At 39.5% G+C, this 16,037-nt stretch overlaps 1 protein-coding gene across 1 annotated transcript; it reads left to right on the forward strand.

Moving 5' to 3' along the window:
• LOC129179377 (gastrula zinc finger protein XlCGF57.1-like) lies at positions 1 to 7,215 on the forward strand. The gene is made up of 2 exons (XM_054772571.1): positions 1 to 243; positions 3,194 to 7,215. The coding sequence occupies exons 1-2, from the start codon at positions 66 to 68 to the stop codon at positions 4,537 to 4,539; spliced, it is 1,524 nt and encodes a 507-aa protein (XP_054628546.1). The 5' UTR covers positions 1 to 65; the 3' UTR covers positions 4,540 to 7,215.
• The last annotated feature ends 8,822 nt before the right edge of the window (positions 7,216 to 16,037 follow it).

Here is a 16,037-nt window from a genome sequence, read left to right on the forward strand (position 1 = left end):
AGTCAGCCAGATGACAAAGCGTCTGGTTGCGGGGTTTAATTACAGTAAAAAAACAAACATTTAAAATGTTGAAAGAGTTGGTGAAGGAGCGGTTGATGTCTGCAGCTGATGAAATAATGGCGCTGTTTGAAAGAACGATAGCGTTGTACGAGGAGGAATTTTCTCGAACGAGAGAGGAGAAGGAGCGACAACGGCGACAACTGGAAGCTGTTTGCAAGACTCAAATTGTGTCACAGATTGAAGGTACGTGTATTGTTCTACGTAATCATTTAGCACGTTCTATGGCTAATTTAAGAAGAGTCCCGCGAGACAACATGTAGTTTTTAAATGACCTTAAATGTATCATCCAAGATGGCGGCCATTATTTGTACAACATTGACGTGCAGCAGATTGTGTCACACGTACGTTGTACTACTTTGTGTTGGTGGTTACCTTTCAGAGTTAAACGTTGCTCAGTTGGCAACAATTAAATCTGCTGTATTGTACATTTGGTTCCGTTCCAGAAGGTCCGACTCTATCAGAAACGTACCAAACCGAGACAGTTTCTTCCGCAGGAAATAATGCAAATCCAATTCACCCCTTCCAGGAAGAAAAACATGTTCACGCAAAACACAAAATGCATGTAAATGATGCATGAACGGGATACGTCAACATTTAAGAGCTTTTTCTTGAATTTCCCAACGTCTTGATTAAAATGCTGTCACGTGCGACTTTCTTCGGCGGCATCGTGGGTCGTTTTGCAGCCGCGATCAAGACAAAAGCAGAGACTTGTGGCCTAACTGTGCTTTTTTTTCTTCTTTTTTTTGTTAACTGTGCTAGTTAGCCAAGAATGACGGTGATGACTTCCGGTTCCTGTTTGCATGCATGAGCAAGCGAACGTATTAGCGTTTTAGAATCAAAATCGCCATTTCCGGCAATTGATTTGGCACAACACGACCCTGCCAACATTCTCACCCCTTCTCTTTGTCAACTAGTACAATATTCATATATGATGGACCATACACGTGGCCCTTAGGTTGGAGGAGCTGTAATCCTGCAATGTGTTGTAAATAAATGTACAAATCCACTTTATGTGGAGTCTTGAAGAGTTCTGTGATTTCCGTCGGCCGTGAACGCTCGAACATCCTGACATACATACATACATACACATATATATTCATATATATTCAGTACATATATATACATATCAATGGCCTTTTATTGTGGGCAGTCTAAGGCACACCTGTGCACTAATCATGGTGTCTAATCAGCATCTTGATATGGCACACCTGTGAGGTGGGATGGATCGTCTCAGCAAAGGAGAAGTGCTCACTATCACAGATTTAGACAGATTTGTCAACAATATTCGAGAGCAATGGTGATATTGTGTATGTGGAAAAAGTTTTAGATCTTTGAGTTCATCTCGTAAAAAATGGGAGAAAAAACACAAAAGTTTTGCTTTTATATTTTTGCTGAGTGTATATATACACTCCTGATGAAAATCTTAAGACCAGTTGAAAAATTGCTAGAATTAGTTAGCATTTTCCACATTTGGATCTTCATGAGGTTTTAAGTAGAGCTACAATATTTAAAAACAAGAAGGGGGAGTGAGACAAAAAACATTTTTTAATTTATTGAAAACAACTATTAAACTGAAATAGGCTGTTTATCAGCTGATCAAAAGTTTAAGACCACAGGCTGTAAAAGCCAAAATCTGCTCAAAATTTAAATTTTCTGTCAGGCATTCACACTGTCATGCCCTCATGATGGCTAAAGCTAAGAAGCTTCCTTTTTTTGAACGTGGTCGGATTGCGGAGCTGCATAAGCAAGGCCTCTCACAGCGTGCCATTGCTGCTGAGGTTGGGTGCAGTAAATCAGTCTTTCTACATTTTGTGAAAGATCCTGAGCATTATGGAACAAAAAAGTCAAGTGATAGACCCCAAAAAAATCACGCCTGCGCTGAGCTGGAGGATCCGATTGGCTGTCCATCAAGACACAGGGCGGTCTTCGACCCACATTAAGGCCTTACTGGTGCCGACTACAGTGCAATAACCAGACGGCATCTGTGGGAAAAGGGTTTAAAAAAACAAAAAAGTAATTCAAAGACCTTGTCTCCTTCAACGCCACAAAAGTGCCCGTTTAGACTTTGCCAGGGAGCATCAAACATGGGACATTGAAAGGAGGAAAAAAGTTTTATTCTCTGATGGGAAAAAATGTAACCTTGATGGTCCAGATGGCTTCCAACGTTGCTGGCATGACAAGGAGATCCCACCTGAGATGTTTTCTACCCGGTACAGTGGAGGGGGGTCCATCATGGTCTGGGGTGCTTTTTCATTCAGTGGAACACTGGAGCTTCAGGTGGTGCAGGGTCGTCAAACGACGGCCGCTTACGTGCAGATGTTGCAGCGGGCATCCCTCATGACTGAGGGCCCTCGTCTGTGTGGTAACAGCTGGGTTCTTCAACAGGACAACGCTGCAGTTCACAATGCTGGCTTGACCAAGGACTTCTTCAGGGAGAATAACATCACTCTTTTGGACCATCCTGCATGTTCCCTTATTTAAATCCCATAGAGAACATTTGGGAATGGATAGCAAGGGAAGTTTATAAAAATGGCCATCAGTTCCAGACAGTTGATGCCCTTGGTGAAGCCATCTTCACCACTTGGAGCAATGTTCCCACTAGCCTCTTGGAAACACTCACATCAAGCATGCCCAAAGCCATCTTGGAAGTGATGAACAAGAACGGTGGAGCTACTCATTACTGAGTCCTACTGAGAACATTTTTTGTTCTGGTTGGGTGAGTTTTTTGTTATTTTTTGAGTGATGGTGTTAAACCTTTAATCAGCTGATAATCAGCCTATTTCAGTTCAATTGTTTAAACATGATGGAGCACCTTGCCATGAGGCAAACGTGACACCGTGCCTGGCTGGGGGAACCAAAACATCAACATTTTGGGTCCTTGGCCAGGAAACTTGTCAGAGTTTATCTCTTCGAGGGCTTGAGGCCAATCCTCAAGTGGCGAGTGGACAAACAAAACAAACCCAATACTTTTGGCCGTGACTGTCGTGTCCACGCTGACAGGTTCTCGAGCGAGCCTCTTGTTTCCGGAGCAAAATTCCATTCTTTATAAATGTTTTAATTATTTTAACAATGGAACACGCAATGCCGTAAGCCGAGCACTAACTGAAATGTTTGACGTGTGCTTGTGTTGCAGACAGCCAACAGCTCATTGGTCATCAAGAAGAACGCCGCCCTCAGCCGCCCCCCCATGTTAAAGAGGAACAAGAAGAACTCTGCATGGCTCAGGAGGGAGAGTGTCTTTCCGGGCTGGAGGAGGTTGATCTCACCAAGTTGCCCCTGACCGTTGTCTCTGTGAAGGTCGAAGACCATGAAGCAGACAAACTCTTAGCTCCGCTCTCCAACACAAAATCAGACGCTCCTAAAGCCGAAGACACGGACACCCAAAAACCTCTGAACAGCGATGCAGACTGCGAAGGTGATGTGAGGACTCAGGCTGACACCAAACACCCCGAATGCTTTGAAAAGCAGACAAGGAAACAATATTTGACCTGCTCAGTTTGTGCGAAAAGGTTTACTCAAAAGGGCGACCTGACTCGACATAGGAGAACGCACACTGGAGAAAAACCCTTTCAGTGTGCAGTTTGTGGCGAAAGATTCTCTCAAAAGGCACACATGTTATCACACACGAGAACGCACACCGGAGAAAAACCCTTTAGGTGCTCAGTTTGCGGGGCAAGATTCACACAAAAGGTAAACATGGTGTCTCACATGAGAACGCACACAGGAGAAAAACCATACACTTGCTCAGTTTGTGGAGACACCTTTGCTCAGAGGTGCAATTTGAACAGACACATGAGAACGCATGTCGAGGAAAAACCTTTCAGTTGCCCAATTTGTGGTAAAAAATTTGCTGACAAGCAAGTTCTGGTATCGCACGTAAGAACGCACACAGGAGAAAAACCTTTCAGTTGCTCAGTTTGTGGCAAAAGATTCTCTCGAAAGATACTCATGGCATCACACATGCAGACGCACACAGGAGAAAAACCTTTTATCTGTTCAGTTTGTGGCGCAAGGTTCACTCAAAAGGTAAATATGGTCTCGCACTTGAGAACGCACACCGGGGAAAAACCGTTCAGTTGCTCAGTTTGCGGCGCTGCCTTCTCACAGGCATCCACTTTAAACAGTCACATGAGAACGCACACGGGAGAAAAACCTTTTAGTTGCTCAGTGTGTGGCTATACATCCACTTCCAAGTGTAACTTGAACGCGCACATGAGAACGCACACGGGAGAAAAGCCTTTCGCTTGCTCGGTTTGTGGTGGAAAGTTTGCGCACAAGGTCTCGTTGAACGTCCACATGCAGACGCACACGGGAGAAAAACCCTTCAGTTGCTCAGCCTGCGATAAGGGATTTTCCGACAAAACAAATATGTTATCGCACATGAGGACGCACACGGGAGAAAAACCTTTTAGTTGCTCAGTGTGCGGCGAGGCCTTTTCTTTTAAATCGTCTCTGAACAGGCACATGCAGAGTCACTGATGGTCTGCTGTTGGACTCGGCTGATTTCCTCGCAGGCAGTGTGGGCGTCACACCAGACATTGACGGATAATTCTGCAGTAAGTAGTAAGAAACTAGAAATATTGGTTTGGTTTGGTTTAGTTTATTTGAACATGAAGGTTCCAATGGAATACATCTCATGAATCATTCTTTCACAGTTCCACATGTCCAAAAGGAGTAGGAAGAAGCAAAGCTTATTTAATCCTACCCCCCCCCCACCATCCATTCCACATCTTGTATAACACCTGTTGTTCACTTCCTGCATTCCATCTCATATTTTCTATGATAATCAGAATAATAATACATAATAAATAACAGTAAGAAGACAAAAAAGTGTATATATATATATATATATATATAATATAAATTTAAAAAATAACTAACCTGACAGAACAATCATTGTAATGATCAAGACTCTTCTGCCTTGTATTTAGCAAACACCAACTGCTTGTATTGTTTTTTGAATTTGCTCATCTCTGTACTTTGTTTGAGTTCTTTACTCAATCCGTTCCATAATTTAATTCCACACACGGAAATGCTGTGGGTTTTCAGCGTAGTTCTCCCATATAAATGTTTTAAGTTAAATTTTCCTCTAAGATCATATTTCTCCTCTCTGGTAGAAAAATACTGTATGAGGTTTTTAGGTAACAAATTATGATTAACTTTATGCATTATTCTAGCGGTTTGAAAGTGTACTAAATTTGCTAATTTTAATATCTGTGATTTTAAAAATAAAGGGTTTGTATGTTCTCACCACCTTTTGTTATATATATTTAATATGAGATTTTTGTTGTCTATTATGATCCCCAGGAATTTATATTCTTCCACTTTTTCAATATCCACTCTGTTTATTTGTATTTGATCGTACGTATCCCTTCTGCTATTACCAAATAGCATTATTTTAGTTTTACTCAAGTTCAATGATAATCTGTTCCTGTCAAACCATGACTTTAATATTACCTTTTAATCCTTGACCTTTTTTATGAGTTCTTGTGTGCTTTCACCACAACAAAAGGCGGTGGTATCATCGGCAAATAATACCAACTTTAAATCCTTTGTTACTTTACAAATGTCGTTGATATACAAATTAAACAGTTTTGGTCCCAGTATGGACCCCTGGGGTACTCCACACGTGGTGTGTAAACTCCCAGATGTATATTCTCCTAGCTTTACAAATTGTTTCCTCTTTGCTAGGTAGCTTTTAACCCAATTCAAAACTAATCCTCTAATTCCGTACCTTTCTAATTTTGATGTTAAAATATTGTGATTAATTGTATCAAAGGCTTTTGTCAGATCCATGAATACTGCAGCTGCACATCTTCTATTGTCTATAGCAGTAGTGATTTCCTCCGTGATTTCCATCAGTGCCATAGAAGTTGAAATGTTAGCTCTGTAACCATATTGACTGCCTGCTAGTAATTAATTGTTGTTAATAAATTTGTCCAACCTGTTATTAAATAGGTTCTCCATAATTTTAGAGAATTGAGCTAACAAGGAAACTGGTCGATAATTTGTAAATTGATGTTTGTCTCCTTTTTTAAAAATTGGAACCACCTTGGCTGTTTTCATTTTTCTTGGAAATATTCCAGTCTGAAATGATAAGTTACTAATATATGTTAACCAGTCTATGATCTCATTGATGACCCTTTTTCATTGTTTCCATTTCAATTCCATAACAATCAGTTGATGTTTTAGCCTTAAAATGTTTAACAATATCAGTGATCTCCTTTTTGGTTACAGCAGTGAGAAACATAGAATTGAGATTCCTATCAATAATATCAATCCCTTCATCAATTGTGTCTTGTTTTGGAATTTCTTCTTCCAGTTTTGGTCCAATATTTACAAAATAATTGTTGAACATTTCAGCTACCACATTCATGTCATTCCTGTAAGTGTTTCCAACCATGAAATAGGGAGGATAGACTGCTTTCTTAAAGTTGTTCTTTATAATACTATTTAAGATGCCCCAAGTTGCTCTCATGTTATTTTTGTTCTTATTTAGTACGTGACTATAATATTCCCTCTTACATGCTCTCCAGATAGTTGTCAACTTATTTTTGTAAGTCTTATACTTTGTTCTGCTTCTTTAGTTTGTTGAATGATGAATGTCCTGTATAATGTCTTCTTCTTCTTACAGGCGTTTTTTAGTCCTTTTGTCATCCATGGCTGGTTGTTTTTCTTTTGCTTCTTGGACTTTTCTTGCCAGGGACAGTTCTTATCGTAGAGCTCCATATAAGTACATAGAAAGTGACTTAAAGTTATCAATACCGATAGTATTGTTGTCAAAGTCATTGGTGAATATATTATCGATGAGGGTGGCACAGTGGTCTGGTATTCTGCTTGGTCTAATGATTTTAGGATATAAACTCAAACTATACATTGTGTCTGTGAAGTCATCTATTTCCTTGTACTTATGTGAGTTCAAAAGGTCAATATTGAAGTCTCCACATATAAAAATAGTTTTTTGACCTATGTCTGTCAACGTTGTCTTAATCCAATCCTCAAGCATTCCAATCTTTGACTTTGGAGTTCTGTACACACAACTTATTAACACATTTTTGCTTTTGTAATTATATTGAAACAGCGTACAGAAAAAGTGAAAGGAAGGGTTGCCAATTTGATGTGTACATTAATGATATTAAAAGCATTTCACTGTCAGATCAGTGTCATTTATTGTAAGCTACATAGGCTTTGTGTTATAGGTGACAAAGCAAATGAGCCTAATATAGATATACAGTATATAGATATACTGTATATCTCTTTAAGAACATGTTTGCGTTTTAGAATAAGCCAATAAAGAACCAGCTGCATGCAGACTTTGGGCCCTGCACCACACCTTGGACACCACTAGTTTACAGCATGTCTTTTTAGGGAGGTGCAAGTCCAACAGCGCTGATGACGTTGACATGTTGAAGGGTGAAGTGTTCCAAAGCAGCCGCACAAGCGCTCCTGTATTTGAGCGTGTGCTGCAGCATCCCTATAACTGCAGAGTGAGATCGGCCGATACCGATTGCGTGGATTAACTGTGCAGTTTTCAATTTATTTGTGATGAGTGCATTTGGCCAGGGCTGTATTTTTTTCTGTCAGGTTGCAGGGGTGTCCAACGTTCGTCGCCGTCAACTATTCGTGTTTTATTTACGACTGGCAACATTTCAACTGAACGACGAAAGCTCTCTGCTCAGACATTGTGGCTTTATGCTATTTTGTGGTGATTTGTCATTATGTGAAGTCTGAATTGAATTGTTATAATAAAAAACTACTTTCTTTGATCCTTTGGTGAGCTCCTCAAAAGGAGACCCCTGTGACGGTATCGCCATCGCTGCACACTGTGTGTTTGTGTTCATGAACCGCACACAGAGTGTTTTGAGGACATAATTAAATAAATAAAAAGACATAATTAGTATGATAACAAGAGAGTAAAGTACCCCATGAACGTGATATCCACTTGTGGTGTTGTTCCCGTGGGACAAAAACAAGCTCCCAACTAACTGCGTTTTCTGAAATGCACAGGAGAAAAAAATTTTTAGAAAGTGCCTTCGGCCAATTTAAAAAAATTGGCCGAAGGCACTTTCTAAAAATATAATTTAACCAGAATCAAATAAAAACACTGATAGGAAAAATTGAAAAATCAGCAGTAATTTGACCAGAATCAAGTCAAAATATCAAGACAAAAAAATGTAATCTAACAAGAAAAAAAGAGGTAATTTTACAAGAATAACGTTAATGTTGCGAGTAGCATAAAGGTGAACTATTATAGAAAAAAAGATGTTTGTTTTTAAAGCTGTAACATGAGAGAAACAAAGAAACAAAGTTACAATGTTACAAAAGTAAAATATTAAGAGAAAAAAATGAATGGGGGGAAAACAAATGAGCAGAAGAGGCGAAGAACCGCGTGTTAATACGTACAAAAATGTCAAAAGAGTGGTACTATGCCAGTATTATCATGCTAGCACTAACATGCTAACACCTGACAGGATAGCGTGTCTGTATAGGTTTTTGCTCACAAAAACAGCTACTACGCTAATGCTAACATTAGCATGCTAAACCTAGTACAAATGGTGAAGGTTCTCACCTTTAACAGTAAAAAAGAAGAGGAAAAACGGATCAAACTAACGAGCTGGCTCTTGTCGTTCATTTCAAAGAGCCGGCTCACAGAGTAGATTAGCAGAATTCTGAAAAATTCCCCCATTCATTTTCAATTGGAAACATTTTCAGAAAATGAGGAATTGTGCACCCTGAAGGACCCTGCTGAGAGTGTAGAGCTGGTCCACAGTTCCACGACCAGGACGAAAACCACACTGCTCCTCATGAATCCGAGATTCAACTATTCAGCGGATCCTCCTCTCCAGAACCCCTGAATAGACCTTACCAGGGAGGCTGAGGAGTGTGATTCCACGATAGTTTGAACACACCCTCAGGTCCCCCTTCTTGAAAAGGGGGACCACCACCCCGGTCTGCCAATCCAGAGGTACTTCCCCCGATGTCCGCGCGATGCTGCAGAGTCGTGTCAACCAAGACATGCCTACAGCATCCATGGTCTTAAGGAACTCTGGGCGGATATCATCCACCCACGGGGCCCTGCCACCGAGGAGGTTTTTGACAACGTCAGCAACCTCAGCCCCAGAGATAGGAGAGCCCCCCGTGGAGTCCCCAGGCTCTGCTTCCTCATAGGAAGATGTGTCAGTGGGATTGAGGAGGTCTTCGAAGTATTCTTTCCACCGATCCACAACATCCCGAGTCGAGGTCAGCAGCACACCATCCCGACCATACACGGTGTTGGCTGTGCACTGCTTCCCCCTCCTGAGATGCCAAATGGTGGTCCAGAATCTCTTCGAAGCCGTCTGGAAGTCGTTCTCCATGGCTTCTCCGAACTCCTTCCATGTCTGAGTTTTTGCCTCAGCGACTGCCAGAGCCGCAGTCCGCTTGGCCTGCCGATACCTGTCAGCTGCTTCCGGAGTCCCATGAGCCAAAAAGGCATCCCTCACCACTGGTGTCCACCAACGGGTTCTGGGATTACCGCCACAACAGGCACCAACCACCTTACGCCACAGCTCCGATCAGCTGTGTCAACGAGAGAGGCACAAACTTAGCACAAATGGTGGAGGTTCTCGCCTTTAACAGTAAAAAAAGACGAGGAAAACGGATGATGCGCCACAGTTTGGATGCAACTTTTTATACAAGTGTTTTTATACAAGAGTTTATACAAGTGTCTACTTATGAAAATGGCTAAAAATGTTAATACGCTAATGTTAGCATGTTCGCAATGCTAAAATACAAACTGCTAGCATGATAGCATCCTATACGAGAACCCTAACTCTAAACCAAATAAACAAACGGTGTAAGTCACATTAACAACAGCGATGTAAACATTTACAAAAGTTAACATTTGCCAATAAAATAAAATGTACATGATGTCCACTAAGAACCGATTCATTCATGAACTACCCATCACTACGTGCAGGTTAGCAGCGAGAGACAGCTCGGGAGGGGCACCTGAGGGAATCCTCAAAAAAAAGGCCCACACCGTATGGCGTACACCAGAAAAATAAATTCTCCAATGATTTGAACATTCTGTCTTGGGGGTGCTCCGAATTGGTTGAGAAATGTGGAACTTTGAAAAACTCCATTCATTTTCAATGGGAAAAATGGGGAATTGTGGGAAATCTGCAACTTTTTTGAAAAAACAGAAATGGTACCATACTATTCCCGAATGAACCGAACAATTTGATGCTTGAATGGTGTGAATCGGATGAAAAATGAAGGAGGAGTTGGGCATCAAAAATCAGCGGATTAAGAATGATATTAAAGAAAAAGGTGGTGAATTTTAATGGTGTGACTGCGATACGCTTTCACACCAAATAACATCATTTTAGTAGCAAAAAGTTGAAATATTAAAGAAAACATGTTTTTTCTCATCTTGAGCGGTCTTCAATGCCGCCGTCAGGTGGCAGCAGTGTGACGTCACTGATACTTGTCTCGTGTAAAACCTCCGTCGAAGAAGAAAAAAGCGGAAGGAAACGGGGAAGTGACTGTCGAATGCTCGAGGCGCCAAAATTGAAGCGTGAAAAGTGCGAGATAAGGAATACAATAAGTATTGAATATACAGTTGAGAGATTTGATATCTGGACTGGAGGTGGGTTGTGGGAAGTGGACTGCATAGGTCTCGGCCGACGGCCTATATGGGCCCGGTACGACGAGACCGGTGCGCCACGACCTGCAACAAACCAAAAGAGATACGAAGAGCTGGTGGCGGTGGAGCGGAGGGAGCTGAAGTGCGAGTGCAACCAAACTGTACCGTGAGTGTAACAATGGGCTGTAGCTCAGATGATGTTAGCGACGAAGGGGCAGAGGAGATGGAGTACACACAGGTTAAAATAGCAAGGAAACAGTCATGGTCAGAAGCAAGCAGCGGGAAAGATCATGATGGAAGACAAACAAAGAAAAAAATACGAGCTAAAACAAATGGCAAAGAAGAATCAGATGAAGAATACAAAGTTATTATTACAATGAGCAAAGATAAAGGACATTTTCACCCAGTTCATCTGACTAAAGCAATTGAAAAAGAAATAGGGAAAGTTAAATACGCCAAAATGCTCAATAACAGAAGAATACTAATTTCGACAGCAAATAAAAGACAGCAAGAAAACATTATGAGATTGAAGTACCTTGATGGAGGAGAAATAAAAGTACACATACCAGGAGAGGCAGCAGTAATAAGAGGAGTTATATCAAACGTACCGTTGGAAATGTCCATGGATGAGGTGAAGAGAGAAATAAGAGGTGGCAAAATAACAGAAGCTAGACGACTCCAAACCAGCAGAGGAGGAGTAAAAAGTGACAGTTTGTCTGTATTACTTGTATTTGAAAAGACAATACCGACAGACATACGTATAGGATGTATGAATTTTAGGGTGAGGGAGTACATTCCTCAACCACTAAGATGTTACAAATGTCAGAGAATGGGACACACGGCACAGCAATGTCAGTGGAGGCAAAGGTGTGCAAAGTGTGGTGGAGAACATGACTATGGGAAGTGTGCTAGCGATGCTAAACTAAGATGTTGCAATTGTGGAGGAGAACATAGTGCCGCATATGGCGGCTGTGAAGTGCAAAGACATGCCAAAGAAGTGCAAAAATACAAAAGAGAAAATAAGGTATCATATGCTGAAGCAGTAAAGAATATAGGCATGTGTGTAATTAAGCAAAATAAACCAGTAGAGAATCAGGAAACTCATATAGACCAGACAGGACAAGTAGTAGGACTTCCTCAGGGAACAGACCATAGAAGATCTCAATCAGAATGGAATGCTCCCCAACAGAAATGTAATCATAAGTGTGCAATTGAAGAAGACACATTAGTAGTAAATAAAAAGAACTTTGTAGCTTTTATATGTAAAGTCATCAATGTGGCCATGAGGCAGGAAAGGAAAAGTGACAGGATCAAAACGGTTGTGGAAGCGGCAGAACAATATTTAAACATCAAAGACGTGAAAGCAGAAGAAATACATAGCATGTTGACTATACATAATGATGCAGGACCTCAGAACGGTAATTAAAATCACAATGGTACTCCACATCCTACAATGGAATGCAAGAAGTTTAATAGCAAATGGACAAGAACTTAAGAAATATATAACAGAAAGTAGGAAAAGACCTGATATTATATGTGTGCAAGAAACGTGGCTTAGACCACAGCTGGATTATGTGTTGAATGGCTATGAATCAGTGCGATTCGATCGAAAAGAAAACCAAGGGGGAGGGTGTGCAACATTTGTGAGGGATGGAATAATATATAATAGAATAACAACAGCAAATGAAATAGAATGTGTGATTGTTGAAATACATCAAGCAAATAGAAATATAATCATTATTAATATATATAACCCCTGTAAACTACTAGATGTTGAAACAATGGAGAAGATAATAAGGAGGCATGGTGGTAGAGAGATCTGGTGTGGGGACTTTAATGCACATAATAGTTTATGGGGAAGTAAGCAAACAGATCACAATGGAATAGTAGTAGAAGAACTCATGGATATCAGACAGTTAGTATGCTTAAACAAGGGAAATGGAACAAGAATAGATATACGCTCAAATACAATGTCATGCATTGATTTAACTCTGGTCTCACATAGCTTGGCAAGTTCCTGTGAATGGTATGTACATGAAACCACAAGTATAGGAAGTGACCATTTTCCGATAAGTTGTACAATAAACGCAGAAGTAGATATCAAAGAAAGACACAGACATAAAAAGTGGTGCTTTTCAAAAGCGGATTGGGGAAAATTCAGGGAGGAATGTAGCAAAGCAGCAAATTCAATATCAATGGAAGGTGGCATAGAGGAATGCACAGTTAAGATCACAAATAAGATAATAGAGGCAGCAATGAAAAGTATACCGTGTAAGTCAATTGGAGGGGAAAGGAAAATGGTTCCATGGTGGAATGAAAAGTGCACAACAGCTGTAAAAGAAAGAAATTGCGCATTAAGAAGGTTAAGGAAGAACCTCAGCCAAGAAAATGTAATAAATTATCAGAGGAAAAAAGCTATAGCCCGAAGAGTAATTAAAAACAGTAAACAAAACGCATGGAGGGATTATTGCTCTGCCATAGGAAGGGAAATTAAGATAGGAGATGTATGGTCAATGTTGAAGAAGATGAGTGGGAAAAACGTGTTTACTAAAATACCTATATTAGAAGACAAGGGAACAATGTATGTGACTGATAAAGAAAAAGCAAATGTGCTGGGGAAAAAGTTTGCAGGGGTGCATAGTGGAGACCATCTGGATGCTAATCATAGACGAGGGAAGGAGAGGATAATTAAAAAGAATAGGGATGTGTTACTAAAACAGGATAGTGAGGAGAGTGTGATGGATGTTGAAATTAATATCAATGAATTGCTAATAGTATTAAATAAAAGTAAAGATACTGCAACAGGAGAAGACCAATTGAGTTATATTATGTTCCAGAATCTACCAGAAAATATGTTGGGAAAAATATTATATTTATTTAACAAAATATGGGAAGAAGGGAAAATACCAAAGCAATGGAAAAGTGCATTAATTTGACCATTTAATAAACCCGGTAAGGATCCAAAACACCCTGTGAATTATCGACCTATTGCTCTTACATCACATCTATGCAAATGGATGGAGAAAGTTCTAGTCAGAAGACTTAACTATTTCCTTGAAAGTCGAGAGTTACTTACAACTTATCAGTGTGGGTTTAGAAAAGGACGATCAACAATGGATGCTGTAGTTAGAGTAAGTAATGAAATAGAGAAAACCTTTAAAATGAAAGAGTTGATGAATATTGTATTCTTTGATATTGAAAAGGCTTATGATTCCATGTGGTGGGAGGGTTTATTGATTAAGATGAATAGGATGGGAATTAGAGGTAGGTTCTATAACTGGGTCCTTGATTTCATATCGGACAGAAAGTTCAAAGTTAAAGTAGGATCAGAGATGTCAGAAGAATACAGTATAGCAAATGGTATACCACAGGGGAGTGTAATTAGCCCAGTTTTGTTTAACATAATGATAAATGATATATTCATGAATCTGGATAGAAGGATTGGGTCGGCCCTATATGCAGATGATGGAGTGATTTGGGCAAGGGGACGAGATTCTATAAATGTGACAAGTAAAATGAAGGAAGCAATAAAGAAGATAGAACAATGGTCATATGACTGGGGATTTAAGCTATCACCCAATAAAACATGTTACATGACGATTACCAGGAAAAAAGGCATAAAAAATCAGAACCTGATGCTATATGGACAAAACATGATAAAAGTAGATCATTTTAAATATCTTGGTATGTGGCTAGATCAGAAAGGCACATGGAAGACCCATGTGGAAAAGGTAGAAGAGAAATGTAAGAGGATAATAAACTTAATGAGAGCTGTTACAGGTAAGGAGTGGGGAGCAGATAAACAGTCACTAATATATATATATAGAGCTTTGATGAGAGCAAATATAGATTATGGAAGTTTTGTATATGGAGCTGCAGCTAAAACACATTTAATGAAAATAGAAAGAAATATTCACAAAGCATTTAGGACATGTACAGGTGCAATCACATCAACACCAATTAAAGCAATGCAGGTGGAGTTAGGAGAAGTAGCGTATGACCTGAGAAGAGATCAACTTATGTTGACATACTGGAGTAGACTTAAAGGATGTAGGCATGGACATCTGGCCAAGAATGTGATAGAGGAATGTTGGGAGTATAATACAACTAAAAGTAATAGCTTTGGGTGGGTAATTAAAGATAAAATAGATAAATATAACATCAAAAATATACATATTAATAATTCTACACCCATAAGCAATATTCCTATCTGGCTATTTCCGAAACCTGAAGTTGATATACATATAACAGAGTTAAAAAATAAATGGAAAGATAATAAAAAAGGACATAAGGCAAGTCAATATATTAAAAACAAATATTATGGTTACTTAGATATGTATACAGATGGATCAAAAAGCGAAGAAGGGAAGGTGGGGATTGGAATCTATGTACCATCAATGAATTATAGCATCATTAAAAGATTACCTGACCAGCTCTCGGTTTATACAGCAGAAATGATGGCAATTATTATAGGCTTGCAATGGATAGAGGAAATAAAACCAGATAGAGTGGTATGCTGTGTGGACTCTCTGGCAGCATTATATAGTATTAAAAATATGGAATCAAGTCGAGAGGATTTATTATTAGAAATACATCAAAACTTATTCCAACTACACATGTTAAAAATAGACATAAGATTTTGCTGGGTGCCTGCACATGTAGGGGTGGAGGGGAATGAGCTGGCAGATAAAATGGGAATTAGAAGGAATGAAATGATAGATATACCTGCTGGTAAAGGTGAAGTAAAGGCAATAATCAAAAAACAAATGATGGAGAAATGGCAAAATAGGTGGGATGAGGGTAGTAGCGGGAGAAAGTATTATAAAGTACAAAAATCTATCAGCGCACAAGGGGTGAAGAGGAAAAACAGAAAAGAGGAAATAGTGTTAACTAGGATGGGATTCAATCACACCGGGTTAAATGACAAGATGTTTTTGATAGGGAAATGTAAATCAAAAGTATGTATGGAATGCAAAAGTATAGAGAACGTAGAACACATATTACTACACTGCAAGAGATATAGGGAAGAACGTGTAACGTTAAGGAAAAGAATTAAGAAGATAGGAAGGGAATGGAGCATTGAGGGTATTTTAGGAACAGGTGGGGAGGGGGTAAGAGATATACAGAGGGCAGTGATAGAATATTTGAAGGACACAGGATTATATAATAGAATATAGATAAGTATTAGAATATTTTAGTATTATATTATATAGTATTATATAGTAATATATAGTATTATATAAGTATTATTATTAGGATTATTAGTAGTAGTAGTAGTATAAGTAGTCTCCTCACTATCTAAGATAGCATAAAGTAAGATACTGTATATGGCCCATGTTACATACTCCGG

This window comes from Dunckerocampus dactyliophorus, chromosome 4, assembly GCF_027744805.1.
Source record: "Dunckerocampus dactyliophorus isolate RoL2022-P2 chromosome 4, RoL_Ddac_1.1, whole genome shotgun sequence".
NCBI lineage: Eukaryota > Metazoa > Chordata > Actinopteri > Syngnathiformes > Syngnathidae > Dunckerocampus > Dunckerocampus dactyliophorus.